This window comes from Nomascus leucogenys, chromosome 19, assembly GCF_006542625.1.
Source record: "Nomascus leucogenys isolate Asia chromosome 19, Asia_NLE_v1, whole genome shotgun sequence".
NCBI classification, from domain to species: Eukaryota; Metazoa; Chordata; class Mammalia; order Primates; family Hylobatidae; genus Nomascus; species Nomascus leucogenys.
In genome coordinates, this window is record NC_044399.1 from 10,094,392 (window position 1) to 10,121,029 (window position 26,638).

Sequence of the window (26,638 nt, forward strand, 5' to 3'; positions counted from 1 at the left end):
GAAGCGAGGGGGGGAAGGGCAGGGAGAGATGTTTTGATTTTCCAAATCTCAACTCACAATGAGATCATCTGAAATGGGAGAGAAGGCAACTCGGGAAATCCAATCAGGTAGGCGTCTCAGCCAGCTCAACTAGAAGATCCCTCAAATCCTGAGAGGCTGAGATTCGTGATTTTGTCCTGCATTGGAAAGAAACCTAAGGCTACTAGAATAATATAGTTGGCCTCCTTCCACCCTACCGCTTTGAAGTTCCATCTGGGTTTACAGAATAGTCACAAATAGGGTCTGCAACCGACAACAGTGAGAGAATAGTAACTTCCTCGTGCATTAAGATGTGCATCTGGGACTCTCACTGGGCAGGATGCCTGGGGAGCGGGGAGGGTTCCACCCCCTGCAGGGAGCTGCACACCCGCAGCCTGCACCAGCATGGTGACCTGTGTCCCTCCTGACACTCCTGCCTCAGGCCGTCCTGTCTCCAAGGGTAAGGACTGACATTGTCTTAGAAGTTTCCATTCACCCAGTATGTGCTCATGGGGAACATTAGATGTTTTCAGTAGGAGGCAGCATGCTGCTCACCAAAATAGTTCTTTCAAATATTAACTGTCAGATTTGTTTTTTTTTTTTTTTTTTTTTTTTTTTTTTTGAGACGGAGTCTCGCTCTGTCGCCCAGGCTGGAGTGCAGTGGCGCAATCTTGGCTCACTGCAAGCTCCGCCTCCCGGGTTCACGCCATTCTCCTGCCTCAGCCTCTCCAAGTAGCTGGGACTACAGGCGCCCGCCACCACGCCCGGCTAATTTTTTGTATTTTTAGTAGAGACAGGTTTCACCGTGGTCTCGATCTCCTGACCTCGTGATCCGCCCGCCTCGGCCTCCCAAAGTGCTGGGATTACAAGCGTGAGCCACCGCGCCCGGCCTCTTTAACTGTCAGATTTGTTATTGCATTAATTTTGGAAAATGTACATGTTAATAAAAAAACAATTTTAAGAATAAAAATTTTCAGGACTGAAAATTTCCCCACGTTCAAAGAGATGTGTAATGTCCTAAATCAAGCTACTATAATTATAAACGGTTAAATATAAGGAAACTCCAAATAAAGGCAATTACACTATTTCCCAAGGGGAAGAAAAAAAATTATGCCAACTTGTATATATAAACTTTTTAGGGATGTCACAAGAAATAAGCAAATATTTACTCACCGTATTTATTTATACATACACTTTAAAAATCACGTATTCTAACACTTTGCTGTTTCCTTCCAAAGTTTTGAATAGAATTCAGTTGCTCCAAGACACACATTCATTTACACGTGGGTTTTTCTTTTTTACTAAAATACATTTACTTTTAGTATTCTCAAGTGCAAAAGAGAGTTGAATCTTCTATTGCGTGTGAAATGGAGACTAGTCTTCCACAAAGAGTAAAATGAAGTTTTGTAATTGCTTACGATGACAGCAGAAACTCTAGGATTTTGTTTTAACTTCATGGCTACATGGGTAAAGTCAGGTTTGGAAACCATTTCAAAAACAAAATTTATCAAACAAAAAAACTCGACAGGTTTTTTTTATTTTTATTTTTTTGAGACGGAGTTTTGCTCTGTTGCCCAGACTAGAGTGCAGTGGCACGATCTTGGCTCACTGCAACCTCTGCCTCCCAGGTTCAGGTGATTCTCCTGCCTCAGTCTCCTGAGTAGCTGGAACTATAGGCACCTGCCACCACATCTGGCTAATTTTTTTGTATTTTTAGTAGAGATGGGGTTTCACTATGTTGACCAGGCTGGTCTTGAACTCCTGGCCTCAAGTGATCTGCCTGTCTCAGCCTCCCAAAGTGCTGGGATTACAGACGTGAGCCGCTGCGCCAGGCCCTGGATAGGTTTTTAACGCATTGAAAGTTTTCCTTAGAACCACAAAATCTTTTAAATTTTCCTATAAAACCCTATAACTATTCCATAAAATATATTTTGTACTTAATTTATGCTGAAAATAGAGCTTTGAAAAAAAGCATTAAAAACTCATTTCGTGTCTTCAGTCAAAAAAAATTCTCATAAAACTCCAGCAAAACGTTTCATTACACAATTTATCACATTACAATAGGAACAATTACACATTTGGGGGACACATTTCAGTATGGGCTTTGTCAACATACTCCTGTCAGAATGCCATCAGTTGATTAGGGTAGTAGGCAGTGATTCTCAGCTCGGGGTTGCAGCCATCATTAGTGGGTGGTGGAACCACAGTAATGCATGTGGACTTTTTTGGGGGGAGGTGTAAAGGAACTAGAGCAGGACTGGATAGAAAAATAACAGTGTCCTTTGTATGATGCAAGATAACAATTTTCTAATACCTTTGATGTACATGTATTCTGCACCATGATGTCAAATGGATTTCTTACTGTGGGACAAAGTAAAAAAACATTGAGGGAGGCTGAAGCACAAGAATCACTTGAACCTGGGAGGCGGAGGTTGCAGTGAGCCAAGATTGCGTCACTGCACCCCAGCCTGGGCGACAGAGTGAGACGCCGTCTCAAAAAAAAAAAAAAAAAAAAAAATTGCCAGGCGCGGTAGCTCACGCCTGTAATCCCAGCACTTTGGGAGGCTGAGGCGGGTGGATCACGAGGTCAGGAGATTGAAACCATGGCCAACATGGTGAAACCCTGTCTCTACTAAAAATACAAAAACATTAGCTGGGCGTGGTGGTGCCTGCCTGTAGTCCCAGCTACTCGGGAGGCTGAGGCAGAAGAACTGCTTGAACCCGGGAGGCAGAGGTTGCAGTGAGCCAAGATTGTGCCACTGTACTCCAGCCTGGTGACAGAGTGAGACTCCATAAAAAAAAAAAAAAAAAAGAGAAAAAAGAAAAACACTGAGGTAGAATTTTGGAAACCCAGAGAGGCCATAACAGAGAAAAGAAAGAGCAGGCCAGGTGCGGTGGCTCACACCTGTAATCCTAGCACTTTGGGAGGCCAAGGTGGGCGGATTGCCTGAGCTCAGGAGTTCGAGACCAGCCTGGGCAACACGGTGGAACCCCATCTCTACTAACATACAAAAATTTAGCTGGTCATGGCGGCATGTGCCTGTAATCCCAGCTACTCAGGAGGCTGAGACAGGAGAATCACTTGAACCCGGGAGGTGGAGGTTGCAGTGAGCCGAGATTGTGCCACTGTACTCCAGTCTGGGCGATAGAGCGAGACTCTGTCTCAAAAAAAAAAAAAAAAAAAAAAAAAAAAAAGAAAAAGCAGAACCCAGGTTTCTCAACTCCATGTCCTGTGCTTTTCTGACTCTCCAGGAGCCAAGAGGTGTCTTCCTAGCACAGTCACGGGGAGGTAATTCCCCCAGCACGGAGGGTCTGAGTCAAGGGTAAGCTCTGTGCAAGGTGTATGGCTGGGCGCGAGAAGGTTACCTTGCCCGTAACCTTGCTGCTTACTCCAGTGAGAAAAAAGAAGCAATCAGAAGAGCATGTCCACCTGCTCCCCTCACTGCATCTGCCTACCCACCCGCCTACCTATCTACATTTGCCAGGTACTCCGCCTGCCCTCTCCCTATGATCTGTTGTGTTTCTGTAGGCCTGAGCTCTACATATGCACTACATACCATTCCCTTTGGCTACTGCCATAGTTTTAAAAGTATGTCCACAAATTCCTTCTGAAGTTGCCAAATCTAACAAATAAAAATACAGGTCGTACCTTAACTTTGAGATTCAGATAAAGTCATTATTTAGTATAAGAATTCCCTATGCAATATTTTGAATACACCTATACTAAGAAGCCTTTGTTTATCTTTATTTGGATGTCTGGCCACCCTACTTTGTACTTAGTGACTCCCTTCTAACAAATCAGAGTAAGGGATGACATGCAACTTCTAATACTAGGTCATAAAAGACACTGTGGTTCCCATCTTAGTCTCTTGCTCTCTTGGATGGCTTGCTCTGGGGGAAGGCAGCCATGCTGTGAGGACATTGAAGCAGCCCTGCGGAGAGGCCATGTGGCAAGGAACGATGGCTGCCTGCCGAAAGCCATGTGTGGGAGCTTGGAAGAGGGCTCTTCTAGACCCAGGCAAGCCTTTAGATGACTGTACCCTCAGGAGGAACTTGGACAGAATCACCCTGCTAAGCTGGATTCCTCATCGACTGAAATTGTGAGGTACGTTTCTTTTAAACCTCTAAGTAGTGGGTAGTTTGTTATGCGGCGACAGAGGACCACCACACGGACTTCCCGACATCACTCCAGGAGCTGCCCTCTGTCTGGCATCATCGCTTTCAGTCTTTCCTGATCATTCCCAGGGGCACACAGACAGGCTATAATATCTACCCTCTTAAAGCCCTCTCTTGATCTCAAATGTCCTATTTTCTGTTCCCCTGTATCAGCTATTGTGCATAATCACTATTTCTGATTCCTTTCCCCCATTCTCTCCTCAACTACTCCAATTAGGCTGTTCAGCATTCCCAGCCCCTCTCAAACAGCTGCAGTCAAAAATTTAATACCCCTCTTGTATTAAAGCTAGAGTTCAATCTTCAGGCTTCATCAAACTTGACCTAATTATTCATCTAATAAATATTGATAAGTAGCTACGAGGTGCCAGGCATTGTTCTAGATGCTGGATATACAGCAATGAGCAAAACATATCCAAACCCACATCCCTACCCTTACTAGGCTGCTGTGGAAGGGAGTGGGGCTGGGGAACCAACCATAAACAAGTAAGCCACTATGAAGATTTATGAATGAAACAATATGATGTCTGGGATTAAATATTTCAAAACAATGGGAAAATGGGTAGGAGTGAGGATGAAACAGGGTTAGCTACTGTTGACTACTGAAGCAGGTGCTGGGTACATGGAAGCACATTAAATTCTTCTCTACTTTGGTATACGTTTGACATTGTCTATAGTAGTCTTTTTAAAAAGCACGTTGCATATCATCTCATCTTCAATCCAAGAGATGGGGTTTGACAATCTAAATAGGGTGGTCATGACCTGATGGGGTGGGTGAGAGAGTGACAGGAGATGGCTGGGGAAGAGCATTCCATGCAGAGGGAATCACAACTGCAAAGGCCTTGGCTTAAGAGAATGCTTGAGTGTTCTAGAAACGACAGGGAGGCCAGCAATGCAGAGGATGAGCGGGGGGAGGGGAGAGCACTGGACAGGCCAGCCGGGGCCACACAGTGCCTTGTGGGCTGCTGTGGGGATGTGGACTGTTACTCTGAGTGAGAACATGAACCACGGGGCGTTTCAAAAAGAGAAAAATGATAAGCATTCAATCTAAAATAAGTCTGCAATTCTAGCTACTCGAGAGGCTGAGGTGGGAGGAGCACTGGAGGCCAGGAGTTCAAGACCAGCCTGAGCAACATAGCGAGCCCGTCTCTAAAAACAATAAATAAATAAATAAATAAATAAAAATAAGATGGCTCATGCCTGTAATCCCAGCACTTTGGGAGGCTGAGCGGGGAGGATCACTTGAGCCCTGGAGGTTGAGGCTGCAATGAGCTGTGATCATGCCACTGCACACCAGCCCAGGCAACAGAGTGAGAACCTGTCCCCACATAAATAACACGTACATAATAAAATAAGCTGATTCTGGTCAAAACAGAATCCCTCACTACCTCCTCACCCCCAAACTTATTTCTGCTGTGGTTTTTGTGGTACCAAGCAAGGACAGTTCCATCTTTGCCATTGCTAAGGCCAAATATGTCAGAGCTATGCCTGGCTCCTCTCCTCCACATCCTGTCAATCCTACCTGCAAAACCTATTGGGGCCCTGCCCTTGTTACCTCTGGGCCAGACCCATCACCCACCCAGGATGCTATGGCGCTTCCCAAGTGGTCTCCTGCTTCTGCCCCAGCCCCACGCACCCCACCCTCTCCTGTAGCTGAAGAATAACTGAGGGGGTTATTCACAAGAGATGGGAAATCCATAGAAATGTCCTAGGAACTTTTCAATTGTTGTACCATAAATGGTACTTAAAAGAATGTTATGAAGGTTGTTTTTGTTACTTTATAATAAAATGTTATAAAGTATTTGTTTTTGCTCTTCTGACAAATGATGAATAAAAAAGATGCTAAAACTCTATTTTAACTGGTGGAGTTAAAACTATCAAGCCCCATATAGTGAAGGAAAAGAAAGAAAATGATAACCAAAATGACATTTCCATTGTTTTTCTACACACAAATGTTTTGCAAAGTTACTACATTCATTTAAAAAATAACTTGGGTTATACTTACTATAGAAATGATTTTTATGGGTACACATGGTCATAAAGATGGAAATAACTGGCGGGGCATGGTGGCTCATGTCTGTAATCCCAGCACTTTGGGAGGCCGAGGAAGGTGGTCAATAGTTCAAGACCAGTCTGGCCAACATGGTGAAACCTCGCCTCTACTAAAAATACAAAAATTAGCTGGGTGTGGTGGTGGGTGCCTGTGGTCCCAGCTACTCAGGAGGCTGAGGCAGGAGAATGGCTTGAACCTGGGAGGCAGAGGTTGCAGTGAGCTGAGATTGCACCATTGGACTCCAGCCTGGGCGACAGAATGAGACTCTGTCTCAAAAAAAGAAAAAAAAAGATGGAAATAACAGACACAGGGAACCCCAAAGGCTGGGAAGGTGGTGAGGGTTGAGGAACTGTCTATTGGATGCAGTGTCCACTATTTGGGTAATGGGTGCATTGGAAGCCCACTCCTCACCAGTGTGCAATATGCCCATCTCACAAACAAGCACATGTGTCTCCTTGAATGTAAACTTTTTTTGAAAAAAGATCTTAAAAGGTTATTTCTTTAGATTTTTAGGTTGAACTGTATGTAGACAGAGAGTTAAATAAATTATGGGTCAGCCATGTAATGAAATACTCTATACAAAGGATGAGGTAGATCACCCTACATATTAATATGTATAGACCTGGGAAAATATCTCTAATTTATTGTTAGTTATAAAAAAATCAAGTTTAGGAACAGCATATATAGTGTGATCCCATTTGTATTAAAACAGATGTGTCTATCATTGTCTATAGAACAGAAAAATATCAAAAAAACATAACCTTACAGTGTTATATCTATAGAAATGGTTTTGTGAGGAGCCATGAAACATGTCCCTTTGATAAAGCAATTCTTTTTCTTTTTTTGAGATGGAGTCTCGCTCTGTTGCCCAGGCTGGAGTGTGGTGGTGCGATCTCGGCTCAGTGCAAGCTCTGCCTCCCGGGTTCACGCCATTCTCCTGCCTCAGCCTCCCGAGTAGCTGGGACTACAGGTGCCCGTCACCATGCTCAGCTAATTTTTTGTATTTTTAGTAGAGACGGGGTTTCATCGTGTAATCCCAGCACTTTGGGAGGCCGAGGGGGGGCAGATCACAAGGTCAGGAGATCCAGACCATCCTGGCTAACATGAGTAATTCTTTTTCAATGAAACTTTCTGTTCAAGGACAACAAGCACAGAGAAAGAGACGAGTCGTGAGCAGCCCAGGAGTGGTCAAAGTGCGCCCGTGGGAAAAGCCATCATCAGGTGAGGGAAGAGGACCAAACGGGATCCCCCATCACGTCCCTCCCAGCCATGTTCCCCCCTCTCTCCAAAGCCACCACTATCCTAACTGCTGAGCACAACTTGGAAACAAACAAACTTGGGCCTTAGATCTGGGGTGTCGGAGGGTGAGGGGATCTGGAGCAGGGGAAGGGGAGAAATGGCAGTCCAGGACACCCCCAGCTCAGTCCCGATGTAAAAGCCATGCCCTCAGAGCCCCATCTGCAAGGAAATGCTTCTAGCGCTGGCTCATGAACACCCCCAGCTGCGTGTGCCTGGGACAGAGACCCACGGGAAATGGCCATTTCCTAGGGCTAGTGAGTAGTATATCACACACACGGAAAAATTATGGAGTAGAGTACGAAAGCTGCATAAAACTTGAAAACAGGAAACTTCGAAGACATGAAGGATTAGAGCAGGCACGATGGGAATCAGCCCTGAAGAGGCAGGCCTGTGTTAAGGGCTGAATCGGTAGGAAAACTGGGGCAATGAGAGGGACGGGTCGGGCCTAGAAGGAGTGCCCATGCAGCTGTTGTCAGCAGATGCTCTTTCTGTGTCCCTCAGACTCAGCGCATTCCCTCTGCCTGCCCTTCAGCAACTCTCCAGAGCAAAAGCGGACACCTCCCCTGCTCTTGAAAACCCTCAATGGTCAAGAAGCTTTGTCAAGTCCTCATGAGCCTTGCACAGTGCCAGGTGCTGTACCTAATGTAAGTGCCTCATTTTACTCTAATAAAAACTAAGTATTAGGCTGATCTACAGGAGGAAATGAGATTCACAGAGATTAAGGGAACAGTCAAAAGACACAGAACTAGTAGGCAACAGACCTAGAATTTGACCCTGTGTCAGGGTGGTTCCAAATCCAAGCTCTTTCTACTACACTGCCAGCCTCCCAGGTGCCCGGAAGTGATCCTGGCCCTCCTCCTCTATCCTGATGTCCTGACCTCTTGGTGTGCTGAGGGCGCTGGGTAAACAGAGCACCGCTGCCTGCAGAATCTGGCCCCGTGGAAGACTGGCTGCCCACAGAACCAGGAGGCCCTTCAAGAAGGAAGGAAAAGAGGGGCCTGGGAAAGCCAGGGGTAGACGTGACAGAGCCTGACCTCAGGAAACAGGCCAAGGGCATAAACACCCAACCCCCGGGGACATTCCAGCCAGCAAAGTGTCCCTCTCTAAATTTTAAAAAACCCCCATCCCTGAGGGAGGCAACGTGGAAACAGAGAAGAGAAGGCAACAGGAAGCTGCAGTCCTTCCTTTGAGAAGAGGTGGACACTGAGCAAGAGTTTAGGGGGAAAGAAGCTGAGAAAGGACAGTACCGGTCCAGGGGTTGGAACAGCTGGAGGACTCCCTGGTACCACAGCACAAATGGGGCTGATTGCCCCAGGAACGAGAACATACACACATACCCCACCTTCCACACACCTTTTTTCTGTAAACAGACCGCATTTCTCGGACCACGGAAGTGGACACGTGGCCAAGCTGTTCCCTGCCTTGGGAACAAGCCAATCTGCACAGCAGAAGCAGCACAGAGAGCAGAGGCAGGGGGACAGGAAACACACAGAGAAAAGAGAGCAGGGGAGGCCTGAAGAGAGAAGGAACAATGGTGAGACAGGAGGAGGAAGGGGGGAGTAGGGGAAGGAGAGAGAGAGAAAGAGGGAAACAGAGACAGAGTGCGCACGCGCTAGCTGACTGACCGTGGAGCCATGGATCTAGGTGTTCCTGAGGCCAGTTCCATGTCCCAAGCATGGTTATGTAAATTAATGCATTCTGCCTCTCGGCTTATGCCATTCGAAGTTAGGCTGTATCATTCACAGTCCAAAGAGTTACTATTTCAGTTGTATATAAAGACCCTTAAAAATCTATAAAGGCACCTCCAAAATCACATCAACACTGGAAAAACTAAGGAAACCAAAGTTGGTTCTTTTTTTTTTTTTTTTTTTTTTTTTTGAGATCCGGGTCTTGCTCTGTCGCCCAGGCTGGCCTCGACTTCTCAGGCTCAAGCAACCCACCTCAGCCTCCTCAGTAGCTGGGACTACAAGTGCACACCACCGTTTGTCTAATTAAAAAATCTTCTTGGAGTCTTTCTCAAAGAAGCTATTCAAATGAAAGTATATTTATTTTTATAAATGTTTCCTCCAGTAAGTTTATGTTTGACTGTACTTAAGAAACAGGAAAAAAAAAAACAACCTGAATTAAACTTGTGCCAAGATTAACCAACAGCCTCCACTGCTTGTTCCCCATTATTACAGGTTGGGTATCCCTTATCTGAAACGCTTGAGACCAGAAGTCTTTTAGACTTTGGATTTTTTTGTGTTTTGGAATATCTGTATTATATTTACTAGTCAAGTATCCCAAATCTGAAAATCCAAAACCTGAAAAGCTCGAATGAGCATTTTCCTCCAATGTCATGTCAGTGCTTGATATGGTTTTGCTCTGTGTCCCCACACAAATCTCATGTCAAATTGTAATCTTTGGTGTTGGAGGAGGGACCTGGAGGGAGGTGACTGAATCATGGGGGCGGACTTCCCCCTAGCTATTCTGTGCTAGTGAGTCCTCGGAGATCTGGTGTTTGAAAGTGTGTAGCATCTCCCTCTTTGCCCTCTTCCTCCGGCTCTAGCCATGTAGGATGTGCCTGCTTCCGCTTCACCTTCTGCCACGATTGTAAGCTTCCCGGGCCTCCACAGCCATGCTTCCTGTACTGCCGGCAGAACTGTGAGTTAATTAAACCTCTTTTCTTTACTTATAAATTACCCAGTTTCAGGTAGTTCTTTATAGCAGTGCAAGAACAGATAAATACAGTGCTCAAACAGTTTTAGATTTTCGGATTTGGGATGCTCTCAACCTGCACCATTAGATTATATTCTCTTGGTATAAATTATTTAAAAAATCCCAAACTAATACATAAGCAAGCCAAACAAACCTATCAGCATAAACTTATAAACACAAACACAGGCAATACACAGACACCAGGTAAAACAGGGATGCTATTTCTGGATGGTTTAATCATGAATGGCGGTAGGCAGTGCAAGAAAAAAGTTCTAGAGCATGATAAACCTTGGTTTTTGGCACAGGATAAACCTTTCATTTCATGGTGTACATTTCACAATATTAAAAAAAAAAACAACCAACCTGGTTTTCATGATTAAAACCATGGGGAAAGGACAATGTTTCCAGGGAGCAACGACTTGCAAGCACACCCTTGGGGCTATGCGGTGGCCATCGGCAGGGCCCAGCTTCAAAGTCCAATCCACAAGGCACAGGTTTTCAAATCTTTCCCTCTGTGTACAAGAATGTACATGAACTTTAAACACGTGTGTTCCCTTGTCTGTGTTTAACACCCTAACGATGATCAGTTTGGGGGAGACGTACCCCTCCCTAATCACAGGTAGGACCACTTCCCAAATCAATGAAATGACCGTCCTCTTTTGTGTCTTGACTTCAGGTGCCCGGCCGAACGACGGAGTCTTTTCCTTTCTTGTCGATGCAGTTTCTCAGCCTCCTGTTGCTTCTTCTGCTGTTCAGACTAAAAGAGAAAATTAAATGAGTAGAGGGAAAGAGAGAAAATTCTATACCTCTTTTCTGGTAACCGTCAGGCTGCCAACAGTACCACCACCAATCTCAGACCTGCTGCCAGGAGAAATGCTACCCACAGGCTCCGGGGGACATGATGGGGCTGCCTGGACTCTGCTCTGACAAATGCTACCCTGGCAGAAACGGCAGGACCAAGGCCAACTTTCACTATCAATGCAAAAGCAGAAATTCTGAACCCCAGGTAAGAGAAGGGCCCTGACAGACCAGTCTCCTACAAAGTAGGAGACTGGTTTTTCAACAAACACACTCACACAACCACTGGGATGTTTTAAAAGAGCCTACACAAGAGCCACCTTAAGAAGATGATATCACTTACAGAGTGTCCACTTTCCTTTTAGAAATCTTTGTTTACAAACTAGAACCATTAATTTATTCCCACTGTTCTTAAAAACAAAAGAAAAAATACTTAAATTTACTAAAAGTACATTATTAAAGCATTCATTCACTAGAACTCGCTCCAAAGAATTTTTAGCTGTTTCCCAAAACTCCACCTCTCCTTAAAAGCAGCAAATTGCTCTCATTAATCACTAATAAAAGCTAGGCAGACGATGCACAAGTTCACAGCTGCAATAAGCATGTGGACTCTCGGGCTGACTGCTGGAAAGGTGCTCACATTTGTTCTCAATGCTCATTGGCTCACATGGGAGCTGGAACTCCTCCCTTCCCCATCCCTGGTGCCAAATGGTTTAACTACTTTCAGCAGAAATTCTTAGAAGAGCATCAATGCAGAATCCACAACAAAGGTAAGAGTTATACGGTTTTAAAAACACATTTGATGGTTTTGAAAATACAAACTCCTGAATGTAAAGCTCAAAAAAAAAAAAATATTCTTAGTGGTGGAACTGCACAGATGGTAAACTGAGACAGCACTGTCAGGGGCCTCAGTTGACAAGGCGGAAAAGCACCGTCTTATGGACACCCAGAGAACCTGCTTCCCTGGGATCTGTATTTTCTTTTTCTTTTTTTTTTTTTTGAGATGGAGTCTTGCTCTGTTGCCAGGCTGGAGTGCAATGGTGCAATCTCGACTCACTGCAACCTCTGCCTCCCGGCTTCAAGCGATTCCCCTGCCTCAGCCTCCAGAATAGCTGGGACTACAGGCGCCCGCCACCACACCCAGCTAATTTTTGTATTTTTAGTAGAGACGGGGTTTCACCATGTTGTCCAGGATGGTCTTGATCTCTTGACTTTGTGATCCACACACCTTGGCCTCCCAAAGTGCTGGGATTACAGGCTTGCACCACCGCGCCCAGCCAGGATCTGTATTTTCTACACACCTAACATAACATATGCATCTGTATGTTACCCCTGAGGAGAAAGTCTCCAGTGGATTCACCTCTTGTGGATATTACCCAATCTTCTAAAATTAAAGAGTTGAAAGTGAGAGAATAGTGGGGAAGGAAAGCAATTTGTAATGTCAGAAAAAAAAAAAAGGATGCATTTCTCCTATTCTAAGAAGCTCTTAAACTGGGTTTCTGAATAATTCTTTAAGTCCCTTCTCTATTACTATTCTTCAACTGTCTTTTCAAAGTAAATCCTGTCCTGTGTATTCTTCTGAAGTGTGTCCCAAACTCCTCCACTGTGCTCCATCTCAGAGGGTCCCACCCTAGCCCAGGCTGCTGCTTGTCCTAAGCACGGCCACCACGGAGCTGCCTTCCTTGTGCTCTGCTTCCTTTCAAATACCCCTTGAGGCAACTCTCCATGCAGCAGCCGGAAGGATTTAAAAAAAATAGAAATACTATGTCAGTTCAGTACTGTGCTTACTGAGACTGTGCAAAGTTTGGTCCCTTACCAAACACTCTCACAGCACTCTGCTCTCCTTTGAAGCACTTGCCACAGTTCTAATGATATAATTAGAGGTGTATAATTTTTACCCACTGTCTCTCTCTCCCAATAGACTGAGAACTGTGGTCGCAAGAGCCATGTCTGTCCCTAGCATGCAGCACAGGGCAGGCATCAATACACATGCATTAATGGAAAACTCAGAACTCCTAACGCTCCCTAGCTGAGCAAGTGATGACACCACCAGGAGCCCTGTAAAGTGAACCAACACTAGTTATTCAATATTTCGATCCTTCATGTTAATCAGGATTTATTTAAAAAGGGTTTCTTCAGGCCAGATGTGGTGGCTCACACCTGTAATCCCAGCAGTTTGGGAGGCTGAGACGGGCAGATCACGAGGTCAGGAGATCGATATCATGCTGGCTAACATGGTGAAACCATGTCTCTACTAAAAATACAAAAAATTAGCTGGGCATGGTGGCAGCTGCCTGTAGTCCCAGCTACTCGGGAGGCTGAGGCAGGAGAATGGCGTGAACCCAGGAGGTGGAGCTTGCAGTGAGCTGAGATGGTGCCACTGCACTCCAGCCTGGGCAACAGAGCGACACTCTGTCTCAAAAAAGAAAGGGTTTCTTCATATAATTTTGGAAAATGATGTGCTAAATACAGATAAGGTGTGTGTGTTGGAGTTTCTAAGTTGAGGTACCTTCATACGTCTTCAACATGGACATCAGTCCAAGGTTTTTCCCTTATCTGTCTGATGGCAAAAGTAATCTTCCAGGGACACTATTTACATCTCCTGGAACACATTTTGGGAAGCTCTGCCAGACTTTCTCCACCAAGGTAGGAGCTTCGAGAGAAGATTGTAAGCAGTGGCTATTGTTCTGCGGACAAATCTCCATGCAGAAAAAGGACTACGACTAGCCCCTCTCCCAAGGCTGCGTCTGGAAGGCCTTGCCACCATGTGGTGGATTCAGGAGGATGGGATCTATGGGCCCGTTAGCACTTCTCCCGGGTGCTCCTGCCTCCTCTTCCTGACTACTTCACCACAGCCTCCAGCACTCCTGTCACAGAGGGAGGAGGAGGACAGGTGCAAACAGGCACGTTTGTATCAGCAACAGCCTCATGCTTGATGAAGAACTGTACTAAATGGCATTTTAAAATTAGATTTGTGACAATCCCAGTTTTGCCACTATACAATTTTAAACGACATTAAAGCATAGATTTTCCCTCTTCAATTTTATTGAAATTTTAGGAGGTATATATGCAAATAAATATGGGAAAAACTCAAGATTCTACCTGAGCATATCAAACATGGTAAAAAGAGACTTCTATGAACAACTGTCCGAATAAGTAAAATTTACTGAAAACTAGAACTCAAGTAAAACTGAGATTTAATAATTAAAATGTCTGTCAAGTAAGGAAACACACACATCAAAGATTAATTGACACACTCCTCAAAGCAGTTTCAAAGCCTCTGCTTGATTCAGTTATGAGGCCTTTTTAAGCAATTCTTAATACTTTTTTTATAAACAAAAATATAATTTCAGAGCCATATTATTTTCATTTTACTACAAATTTTAAACTGATGTTCAACTCAGTACCTTCCAATTTAGAAACAGTGGGAAAAGGCTTGTATTTCCATGTTACTGCAAAATAGGTGCTCACTCAACCCAGCAGAGGGGCCCCTGCAGGAGCTGAGATGGCTGCGCTGCAGACCTGGGATCCTTCCAGGCTGCGCTGCTCCTGCCCCATTTGACATCACTTGAGTTTCAGAGGGAATCAAGGAACGCTTCCAGGTATAAAGAAAATTGGTAAGAAATTAGGAACAGGCACAATGAGGTCCCTCTGAATGTGTATTTGGCTTATGTAAGTGATAAATGTAAGAGGGCAAATTTGCTCTCAGCAGATAGAATTATTAACTGAAAAGCTTTTTGCACTTAGAATAATGAAGTTTTTTTATTACTTGGCAAGCCTCCTGGATGCAGGTTGGGAAACTTTTAGAGAAATCAGAGATGAATGGGTACAGGATGTGATGAGGTAGTTCTCCAGAGATGATACACAAATGACCAATAAGCACATAATAAAATGCTCAACTCATTAGGGACCTGCAAATCAAACACACCACTCACACCCATTAGCATGGCTATAATAAAGATGACAGACAGAGACAGGTTTGGTGTGGATGTGGAAAACCTGCAACCCTCATACACTGCTTGGTGGGAATGTAAAATGGTGCAGCCACTTTGGAAAACAGTCTGACAGGTTTCTCAAGAAGTTAAATAGCTACACTGTACGACCCAGCAATTCCACTCCTAGGTATAGACCCAAGATAAATAAAAACACATGTTCATGCAAAAATTTACACATTCATTTTCACAGCCAATTATTAATCGCTTCCCCCAAAAGAACACAACCCAAGTGTCCCTTAAAAAATGAATGAATAGCAAAATGTGTTATATACATACGATGGTATATTATTCAGCCATAAAAAGAAATGCAATTCCGATGCAAGCTACACCACTGAATGAATAAACCTTGAAAACATTATGCTCAGTGAAATTATGAAAGACTTCACATTGAATGATTCCATTTGTATGAAATGTCTGGAACAGGCAAAACTATGGAGACAGGAAGTAGATTAGTGGTTGCCAGGGGCTGGGGGATGAAAGTATGGGGGTAAATGCTAAAGGGTATAGGGCTTCTTTCTGGGCTGATGAAAATGTTCTGGAATTACATAGTGTGATGGTTGCCCAACTCAGTGAATACACTAAGAACCACTGAATTGTACTCTTTAAAAGGATGCATATGGTCTGTGAATTATATCTCAATTTTAAAAAAGAATAATCTCCCTACTACTGCTTAGGAAAAAAAACACAGGGATGAAATCTTTGTCATTCTTTTCTATTTGGTGACTATATTGAAGAGGACTGACTATGAATGAGAAAAAATTTTTTTGAGAAATAAAACTGTATCCAGTTAACAGTAAATATTTAAGCAGCTTACTCCTCCTACAATGTGTGACAGGTATTATTACCACTGGCTAAAAAAAATGGATCTTATAAATCAATTTAGAATAGGATGACCACTGGCAGAGTAGTCCGTCTGCTAAAATGATAGTATCTGGGCAAGCTGGGTGTGACTGTCACAAGTTATCGGAACTCACCAATTCCCAGTCTTCTTCAAAGTCCATATACATGCGAGGTAGCCCTACATCCTCAGAGGGTCAGGACGTCGTAGCCCTACATCTTTAGAGGGTCAGGATGGGACTTTTGCTTTATAAGCCGCACCTGAGGCCACAGAGCGATCCAGAAACCAAGACAGCTGGTTCATCTCCAACAGAGCTAACTCCAGGGCCACTAACTCCCTGTCTCCCTTGGGACACCAGTGACATTCCTGGCTCTGCTGCAGCCACACACTGTGCTCTTGGCCCACCAGGGGCTCTGGTTGCAGGGGAAATGCTAGAACAGGGAACACAGCTTCCTCAATAGGGGAGAAGCGTGAGAAGGCTGCTCTGAGGACACACACACAAACAGTATCGAAAGCTTTTCTTTTTGAATTAAAAAAATAACAATAAGACAACTCACCCTCTTTAACGTGAATGTCAATTGTTTGCTGCCAATGGTGGTGTTGGATACACTCAATGTCCCATTTTTTGCTTCAATTTTCAAACGATCTTCAAGGGTTTTGCTATGGGAAATTCAAAAGAATGCCACATTAATCAAAATTGTTTTAATTTACTATTTGAAACAAGTTTTGATTAGAATTGATAGCAAAGAAAAATGTTTACACATGTAAACAGAAAATATCATTCATTTAACACAATAAATTGAAAGAATTAGGTGCATTCAAATAGTCATTATTCATATTCCAGAGATAGACTGTAAAATAATGGCTGGCAAAAACACCCACTAATTTAATATCTTAAGTGGCAGGACCAAACACTTCAATGCCTGCTACTTTCCTTACTAAAATCTATCATATTTCTGAAGACCAAATGCAAAGAGCAATCTACTCCTGAAGCCTGTAATTGATCATAATGGTCATGGCATTTATGATATAATGATATATTTAAACAATACACAAATTAGGTATGTGAGTATTTTGGCCACTCGTCCACCTTTTACAAAGGAATGAGCACAAATTAAGTCCTCCAGGTCAAGCCACAGAGAAGAGCTATGATAATTCTCGTTTTTCCTTCACTCAGTCTTAACTCCGTAGACTGCAAGCCATCATCCCACAGCATGAACAGCTTGAAACATGAATCTGCCTAATGACGCTGAGAGAAAACAAAAGCAATTACACTTTGGGTAACTCTACCTGATTCAGCTCCAGCCACTGCTATCTCTCCAGGTATCTTTCCTTTTAGTTTCTTACTTGACTTACTCTTTCTGACATACTTTATTCCAAATTTAAATCTCATTTCTTGATCACATTTTCCAAATTTTTCTAGGCTCTCTTTATATAATCTGTGTCTCTGTTAGTCTGCTGTGCCCTGCATTTCCTGTCATCTGTATAATTAACACAACCCCCCTCTGCTTTCTAATAAAGAGGTAAAGTATGAATTTTGTACCTGTTATATGAAACTTCACTGCAAGTTATAATAATGTTTTATTATAAACTAGAACACTGGCCTTTTTTGTTCACTTGGTTTAGAGGGAAATAAACTGAATTAAGCCTAATGATATATATTTTCAGTAAGTTTAAACAGTTACTCTAACTTTTCTAGAAGTGGCTAAAGCAATAGATTCCTATCCCCCTGATAAGATTGAGAGAGATGCCAGGGAAGACAAAACAAAGAATATGGTTCTCTTCTATTCTGTTCCCTCCTCAAAAATAGTATACTCTGTCTCCTGCCCTCCCTGCCCCAGATGAAATTCAACGCAGCCCTTTAAAGTGATGGCTAAGAAACCTGACTGAAGAAAAAAAAGGTTGAACTGTGTGAAAGGGTCTTTTTTTCCCTGAAATATATCTTTGTAACTAATTACTGAGCAGAGCATAGCTCCTAAATGATCCTTAAGACAAAGTGATGCTTCTTTGAAATACTGAAGCTCACGTTTGATGTTCACACTATGAGAAATTTATCTCTAGTTTACAACTCATAGTAATGTACTAAACATACCTTCTTTATATAATTTGAGACAAAGTGGTTAGCATAAAAGTGGTACTCTTTTCTAAGCAATAATGTTATTAAGAAGCACTTTTAAAGTACTTTTCATCTTCAAAGTTCTTTATAGACTAACTAATTAATCCTTTCAACATCCCTGAGACAGAAGTATTTATCCTTTATAGATGGCAAAAAAGGGAGGTAAGATGTGAAATGACTTGCTGCAGGCCATGTAAGGATTCAGTTCTAAGCAGGATTCCAATTTCAGAATTGCTGGTTTCCAGGCAAGTGTCAGGCCATACTTGATTTACACAGTTTTGTTCGGGAAACTTGTCCATTAAGTATTCTCAATGACAAGCTTCCACATGACAAACGGAATGAAACGAAGATTTAGGTTAGCTTTTTTTTTTTTTTTCTAACAATTCAAAAGTAAAGTGTAAACGGGACTCTAGCATGCATGTGAATTATGTGAGCCTCAGCAAATTCCTCAACCTGTTCATGTCATTCTTCTTCTTTCTTTTCATAGCTATAAACTCTGAGGTTTCAAAGTTAACAGGGCTGCTGTGCCTATGGAGTAGCCATTCTTTTATTCCTTTACTTTCTTAAACTTGCTTTCACTTAAAAAAAAAAGTTAACAGGAATTCTGAATAACTATGGAACCACTGAGAGAAGATGGTATACAGAAAACACTAATTTAGGAAGAAAAAGACTTTGCCAGTAAATTGTGAGCAATTATTACTCTGTTAAGAATGACCTTACTTCCTCCATGATAGGGCATACACATTCTGGGGTTTCTCTCAATGTACTTTCAATGTGCACTTGTAAAAACTTGTTCTGTCTAGGCTATTTGGAAAGACAAGCTGAGTTTTGGAACAAACCATGGCAGAAGATCAGACACAGACAGAGACCGTGTGTGGAGATTTCTACATTAAAGAAGTTCCACTTCCCTCCCTTTGAAAGTCAGTTTACTGAAAGCGTTTGCTAACCAGCAGTTCCACAGCCTGCTTTTTGAGTGTGACTTTGGTCAGAGATGACCTAAGTAGACACTGCTGTAGGAACACCTGAAAATTCCTTATTGAACAGAAAAACAAAAGGCAGAACACCACGCTGCATGCGCTTCTCAGCATGTTTCTTCCAGGCCACTGGCAGGTGGCAGAGGAGGATGGCAGAATTGGCCTTCCCCTCCCCCTCCTCTCCCCTCCCCTCCCCCGCTCCACACCATGCCCCACCGTGCCCCTACTTCTTTTCCCTGCCTAGGCTTTACTTCAGGTCTTTTTCATTGGTGTATAGTAAAGGATTCTAGGGGAAAATCTAATTGGAACAAGTAGATAAAAACAATCCCCAAACTTGTGATTGCTAAGAAAATAGATATAGGCTTTACAATGTTAAAAGTGGGTAGAATTACTCAGTGTAGAATGCAGAAGGCTCCCAGAGGAAGAAACTAAATTATTAGTAAATTTATCTTAAAATGGAAAGTGGGCAGAAACTACAAGGAAGAAAATCTAAATATTTAGATGCACCAAGGAGGCTAATTTACTTCGAGGTTTTAAAATACGAACACACGCGCACACACACACGTATTTAATTAAAACTCAATGCTCCTCAGACGAGAGGTTTTGAATCCCGCTGCATGGAAGGGGCAGTGTGGGGGTGGGGGTCATATTCATAAAGGCATGTGCTTTGGGACAAAATTGAGAAGAGTTAATTAATTCTAATTAAAGGAGCCCCCGCTCCATAGTCTATACCGGAGGGAATAAATTAGAAAATGGAGAAAGAAAATCCACAGATAAAGGATTAAGTATTTTTTAAATTTAAGTACTTTGCTTTAAATAACTACCTTTGACAAATATTTACATATGCCACAAGGTTTAGTAAAAACTTTATCTGAATGCTTTCCGTTTCCATGTGTTGCTTCAAAGGCTCTATTTCAAGAGACTTAAACTCAGGCAACCATGAAATCTGATGCCTCATCTATAGGCATAATGAAGATTTAAAAGATTCCTAACATCCGGCGTTGCTGGAGTGTGGGGAAACAGGCGCTCCGGCCAGAGTGCAAAGTGCTCAAGCCTTTTCGGAGGGTGATCTGGCAGTCTCTATCACATACCCCCACTGATCCAGCAAACTCCTACTAGGAATATACTTTAAAGAAATACTTGTCCGTGTGCGTACACATATTTGTGACTGTGAAAAGGGAAAGAGAAAAAGCAACAACCTAAACACCCACAGTTAGAGGAACAACATACATCACAGCACATCCACCTTATGAAATACTGATGCAGCCAGAAGGTAAGCCTACTGTACTTATAAAGAAACATTTCCAAGACTTGCTGTTAAATGAAAAGAGCAAGTTAAAACAGTATAATTAGGCTGGGCACAGTGGCTCATGCCTGCAATTCCAGCATTTTGGGAGGCTGAGGCAGGAGGATGTTGTGAGGCCAGAAGTTCAAGACCAGTCTGGGCAACAAAATGAGACCCCATCTGGACAAAAAATTTAATAATTAGCCGCATGTGGTGGCCTGTAGTCGCAGCTACTCAGGAGGGTGAGGTGGGAGGATCACTTGAGCCCAGCAGGTCGAGGCTGCAGTGAACCATGATTGCGCCTCTGCACTCCAGCCTGGGCAACAGCATGAGACCCATCTCAAAAAATAACATAAAGAGTATGAACCATTCATGTTAAAGAAAAAAAGCTATAGGTATAGATCTGGGAGTGTGAACACATAAAGGAGTGAATGCATTTTTTAAAGGAGAGAAGTATGGTGCACACACAGCCATGACCTCAGGGAGGGAGGTGGGGGACAGGAGAGGCTTTAACCTTCAGTCCACACTCATAAGTATTACAATGATAACATGCCTACATAGTACTGAGGACATATTCCTTGAGTAATACAAGATTCTCTTTTTAAAAATGTAAGCCTGGAATTTAATTACTTCCCAGATTAGATTTTTAAATGCTTATATTAAAACAAAGCTGCATTACCTCAGCTCTTATCCACTATCAGAGGAATGTGAGCTGAAGAGTAAAAATATGCTATATTAATTCACAAAGTGGATAATGTTGCAGACACGATAAAAAGCTCACCCAAAGCTACCAAGCTACCCAGTGAAGAAGATGAGCTCCCCAAAGGCAGGGACTGTTTTAAACATCTTTGAATTTCTAGGACCTACCACAGGGCAGCTACTTCAAAGACTGCTTTCATAAATGGAACTGAAAGGCTGCCTGGCAGCTAGTATTGACTACCCAAGAGGAGAAGTTATCCCCATCTACTGAAATGTGGAGAGTTTTCATTCTAAGGACTCTCTTCCTCCACTGTTCGCCAACGCACACAGCTCCACTCCTATACCTTGCAGGTCAGGGCTGCTCCAGATACCAGAAAAGGCTGATGTGCCCAGATTCCTGAGGCCAACAAGCATGGCCTTCCCAATCTTTCTACCTCTAACCAGAATTATGTCCCCTACGTCCACGCATCTGGACTTCTTTCCTCCGTGTCTCTGAGGATGCATACCTTGTCTTTTCTGAGGCTCTCTTTACCTGGTACTCGGGCCCACTGCCACCCGGTTCCTTACCAGATGCTACTTTATTAACTGTCTCAATTCTCTCAATTCCTTACTACCCCCTTTCCGTGGCTGAGTCTTCTCTGCCTACTAACGAATCACGTCTCTCAAGTCTATAAACCGCTTTCAATCAAGTTATTGGCTTTCATCCCTTTCTTTCACTACCACACTTCTTGAAAGACTCACCTATACTAACTGTTTACCGTGTTTTCTATCTCCCAGTCACTCATCTCTCTATTGCAGCTGGCCATTTGGTGGGACTGAGAAATGAGTGCCAGTGAGGCCATCCGCATACTGGACTTTTCCCAGCCTTCGTGCCTGGGCCTCTCTGCTCCACTGGGTGTCAGGACCACTCCCTTCCATAAGACACGCTCCAGGTTTGGCCCTTTCCAGTTTTCCTCTCAGCTTGTTGACAACTCCAGTATTTTTACTGCCCATCTTCTCCTTTGTCTGCTTTCTAATAGAATTTTTAGTCCTAGGCAATCAGTACATCTGTGAGGTCTCTAAAATTCTATGCAAATACATCACAGGCATTTGTGTTTTTCTCTAGAGAGGTGTATGGTATGGATTTTTATCACAGATTCAAGTAAAATATTTGTTTTTCCCCAAGCTTCCATTCTTAGCCCTAATCTTACTTTATACAATGATGGTAAATCTCTTTTCGTTCGTGATTTTGACCACACGATAAAGGCTGGTATCTCTCAAACTGACATCTCCAGCCTCCTCTTCCTGGGCCCGATGGATATCGCCATTGGTTTACTGAATGTGACACAGAAGACGCATGGGCTCCTTTAATTGCACAAAACCCAGCTCATTACTTTTAGCCTTAAACCTATTTTGCGTTCTGTATTTTTTTACCTCAATGGCAACATTGCTAGACAGCTCTACGTCATCCCTGACTATTCCCTTCTCCTTTGATATTATTAGGAACCGATTGTCGAGTTTGTGCCTTTTTTCTTTCTCACTCTTAGTCTTCTGGTCTGTCTGCTCCTCTCCATCCCATCATTCAGGCCTGTGGCCCTTCTAACTGGGATGATTCTAATGGTTTGAGAGCTGGTCTCTGGGTGTCCAGGTTCTCCGTACATTGTCTTTCTAAAATGGAGATATTTTGCTAATGGGTTTCTTGGAATAGGGACTTTTTATGCCTATGTTTTTATTTGCTACAGCAAACATGCACTGCTTTTATTAAAAAGTAGTTACAATACCAGGGGAGGGGTTGGAATAGATTGGATCCCATTCATCTACGCTGTAAGATCGTGGCTTTCCAGTGCTTGCCTGGCCACCCGGGTCTTCAGGCACCCCGTGCTCTGGCTGTAGGAAGGCACCCCCAACCCTTAGCATGGCCTGCCTGTGGCTGCGCTGTGCCTCTGCCAGGAACGCTATCTTTCCCACCAGCCCTGAATGCTCCACTCTGCATCTTTCCACAACCAGTTTCTATATGATTTCAAGGCTCCCCAAGTTCAGCTCCTTCCTTCTTATGCTCCTTTCCCATGAGCGCTTCAGGTATGCAGGCCATGTCGTTCTTCCCATCCCCTGGGTCTAGAATGCTGGTATGCTCGCACTGAGCAGTTGATAAATGCTTGATGAATGAATGGGTGGTGGAGAGGCTGATAAGTGAATGAACAGACTCACAAAGTTAGCCCACTGTAAGGCATAAAAATATGTGTCAACAGACACACGTGTTTATCTAAAGCCATATGACCACACCGAGCAATGCAGACAGCTCACTCAAGTCTCCAGCTACCATTCACGATCCACCTTTCCCTTTATAGAAACAGTTTTAAAGCTAGGCAAGTCCAAGTGAACATCTAAATATAACACATTCAATCTGATGTCTCTTGTTGACTGGCTTGCGGTAACTTGCAGAATAAACATACAGAGACACTTTAGTTCTCTGAAGGATCATGGTTTAATGCTTCACCAAATACTCATGTAAATATTATCACTTATATAGTTCTCAAAAAGGATGTTTAACTTAGTGATATTTAACTTAGTAAGAATGTTTAACTTGATGATATTTAACTTAGTAAGAATGTTTAACTTGGTTATATTTAACTTAGTAAGAATGTTTAACTTGGTGATATTTAACTTAGAATGTTTAACTGCAGTTTATTCACCTCGCTATGGGTTATTCTTAGATACAAATTTTTATCCTCTTTGTTTTATACTTCCATATCCTACTACAGCCCCCAGGCAAAAGGAAGAATGTTAGAGAGATTAGTCAGACCGCCTACCCCCAAATCACAGCCTCCTGTTGCCGTGGTTACACTCAAAACAACTGCTCCCAGATTTTCCTGGTCAATGGCTATGGGGAAAAGGAGTCCTTTCTCAGCAGATCTTGAAGGAGTAACTTCTGAGTTGCCTGATGTGTTGTCACAGCAAAAAAGATTCACACTTTCAGCAAGTATTTCTCAAGTGCCCACTCTATTCTAAGTACTTATTCAAGAGCTAGAGATAAACCAGTAAACAGAGCAAGACAAAAACAGCATATACTCAACAAACACATTTACTCCACAGAACCAGAACAGCACAAACCAAGCAGGACTCCCAATAAAACACCTATGCCTAACAGATGTATAAAAAGTGAGGCTGCACACGCTGCTGGAGAATGTAAAATGGCACAGCCTATGGACAAGTTTGCCGGTTTCTGAAAAGGCTAAACATAGAGTTACTATATGACCAGCAATTTCTTCCAATTCTTGCACATAGATGAAAACATATGCAAAACACATGTAAAACTATATGAACCAATGTTCATTGCTGCATTATTCATTATAGCCAAAAAGTGGCAACTACCCAGATGTCCATCAACTGACGAAGGGATACATAAACTGGTCTACACATACACTGGAATATTACTTGGTAATAAAAACAAATGGAGTGGAATTGTCCCTTGGTATCCACTGGGGAATTGGTTCCAGGACCTCCCTTGGATACTAAAATCCATGGATGCTCAAGTTGTATAAAATGGTGTGGTTATTTCCATATAACCTGTGCACACCCTCTCCTATATGTTAAATTATCTCTAGATTACTTATAATACCTAATACAATGTAAATGCTACATGCATAGTTGTTATAGTATTGTTTAGGGAATAAAGTCAAGAAAAAAGTCTGTACACGTTCAGTACAGTTACAAATTTTTTCTGAATGTTTTCAACCCATATTGGTTGAATCCATGGATGAGGAACCCTCGGATACAGAGGGCCGACTATACCGATAGATGCTACGACACGAATGAACATTAAAGACACTGTGCTAAGAGAAAGAGGCCAGCCACAAAAGGCCACACATTATACAGTTCCTTTTACATGAGATGTCAGAAAAGGCAAATCGATAGAGACAGAAAAGTAAACTAGTGGCTGCCTCAGGATGGGAGATGGGGTAGGGTAAATGTGGGGTGACTGCCCATAAGGCATGGGGTTTCTTTCTGGGGTGATGATAATGTTCTAAAATCATGGTGATAGTTCCAGAACTCTGTGAATATACTAAAAACCAGTGAACTGCATGCTTTAAGTAGATGAATTGTACGTTACATAAATTATATCTCAAGAAAGTTGTTATTTTAAAAAGTGAGGTTGGTCAGTAAAGAAAACACCTTCAAGCTGTTGAGCTGTTGAGCTTGAAGGTGTTTTCTTTACTGACCAACCTCACTTTTTAAAATAACAACTTTCTTGAGATATAATTTATGTAACATACAATTCATCTACTTAAAGCATGCAGTTCACTGGTTTTTAGTATATTCACAGAGTTCTGGAACTATCACCATGATTTTAGAACATTATCATCACCCCAGAAAGAAACCCCATGCCAATACTATGCAGCCATAAAAAATGATGAGTTTGTGTCCTTTGTAGGGACATGGATGAAACTGGAAAACATCATTCTCAGTAAACTATCGCAAGGACAAAAAACCAAACACCGCATGTTCTCACTCATAGGTGGGAATTGAACAATGAGAACTCATGGACACAGGAAGGGGAACATCACATTCCGGGGACTGTTGTGGGGTAGGGGGAGGGGGGAGGGACAGCATTAGGAGATATACCTAATGCTAAATGACGAGTTAATGGGTGCAGGAAATCAACATGGCACATGGATACATATGTAACAAACCTGCACATTGTGCACATGTACCCTAAAACCTAAAGTATAATAAAAAATAAAAAAAAAATAAAAAATAAAAAAAATAAAAAAAAAAAGAAAACACCTTCAAAAGATATCAAGAAGATTACAGTTGACCCTCGCATGACATGGGTTTGAACTGCACTGCTCCACTTACATGCAGTTTTTCCAATAAAAGTTAACACCATTACTCGCCTCCCCTGCCTCCCTTCCACTTCCTCCTCTTCTGACTCTGCCATCCGAGACAGGAAGACCAATCCCTCCTCTTCTTCCTCTTCAGACCACTCAACGTGAAGACAACAAGGATGAAGACCTTTACAATGATCCTCTCCCACCTAATGAATAAATATATTTTCCTTTCCTTATGATTTTCTTAATAACATTTTCTTTTCTCCAGCTTATCTTATTGTATGAGTACAGTATACAATACATAGAACATACAAAATATGTGGTAATTGACCCCTGACTGTTAAAAATTCTGGTCACCAGTAGGCTATTAGTAAAGTTTTCGGGGATATTCTAGGTTCTAAGTCACCAGGAAGGCTTAAAAAAAAAAAATGAAGTTTTCGGGAAATCAAAAGTTGTATGTGTTAGGTCTAGACTTTCTAGTGAAAATAAATAACACAAAAAGCTAAATGCATATATATATATATATATATTTTTTTTTTTTTTTTTTTTTTTTTTTTTTGAGATGGAGTCTAGTTCTGTCGCCAGACTGGAGTGCAGTGGCGTGATTTTGGCTCACTGCAACCTCTGCCTTCCGGGTTCAAGCAATTCTCCTGCCTCAGCCTCCTGAGTAGCTGGGACTACAGGCACACGCCGCCACACCCAGCTAAGTTTTATATTTTTAGTAGAGACAGGGTTTCACCATGTTGGCCAGGATGGTCTCCACCTCCTGACCTCATGATCCGCCCACCTCGGCCTCCCAAAGTGCTAGGATTACAGGCGTGAGCCACTGTGCCCAGCCTAAATGCACATTTTTTACTTTGCAGGGGGTTGGCACTCCTAGCCCTC

At 42.7% G+C, this 26,638-nt stretch overlaps 1 protein-coding gene and 2 long non-coding RNA genes across 4 annotated transcripts in view; 2 read left to right on the forward strand and 1 right to left on the reverse strand.

The window, feature by feature from the left end:
- The window catches only part of NOL10 (nucleolar protein 10), a 129,432-nt gene that overhangs the window by 1,667 nt on the left and 101,127 nt on the right, over positions 1–26,638 (reverse strand). Inside the window, exons 20-22 of one of the 2 annotated variants that reach the window (XR_004026955.1) lie at positions 16,429–16,531; positions 10,604–10,997; positions 58–176 (exon numbers count right to left, since the gene is read on the reverse strand). Coding sequence is in view for 1 of the 2 variants with exons in the window: in XM_003272741.3 (XP_003272789.2) it covers positions 10,878–10,997; positions 16,429–16,531 (223 nt within the window). In the remaining variant the exon portion in view is untranslated. Of the gene's footprint in view, positions 1–57; positions 177–10,447; positions 10,998–16,428; positions 16,532–26,638 lie in introns of those variants that run through there. The other variant, XM_003272741.3, reaches the window with a different exon arrangement.
- LOC115831467 lies at positions 3,165–9,444 on the forward strand. Its single transcript, XR_004026956.1, has 3 exons — positions 3,165–4,123; positions 7,385–7,465; positions 8,045–9,444. It is a non-coding gene; the product is annotated as an uncharacterized LOC115831467 (long non-coding RNA).
- Positions 11,004–17,513, forward strand: LOC115831468. The gene is made up of 3 exons (XR_004026957.1): positions 11,004–11,246; positions 17,049–17,194; positions 17,295–17,513. It is a non-coding gene; the product is annotated as an uncharacterized LOC115831468 (long non-coding RNA).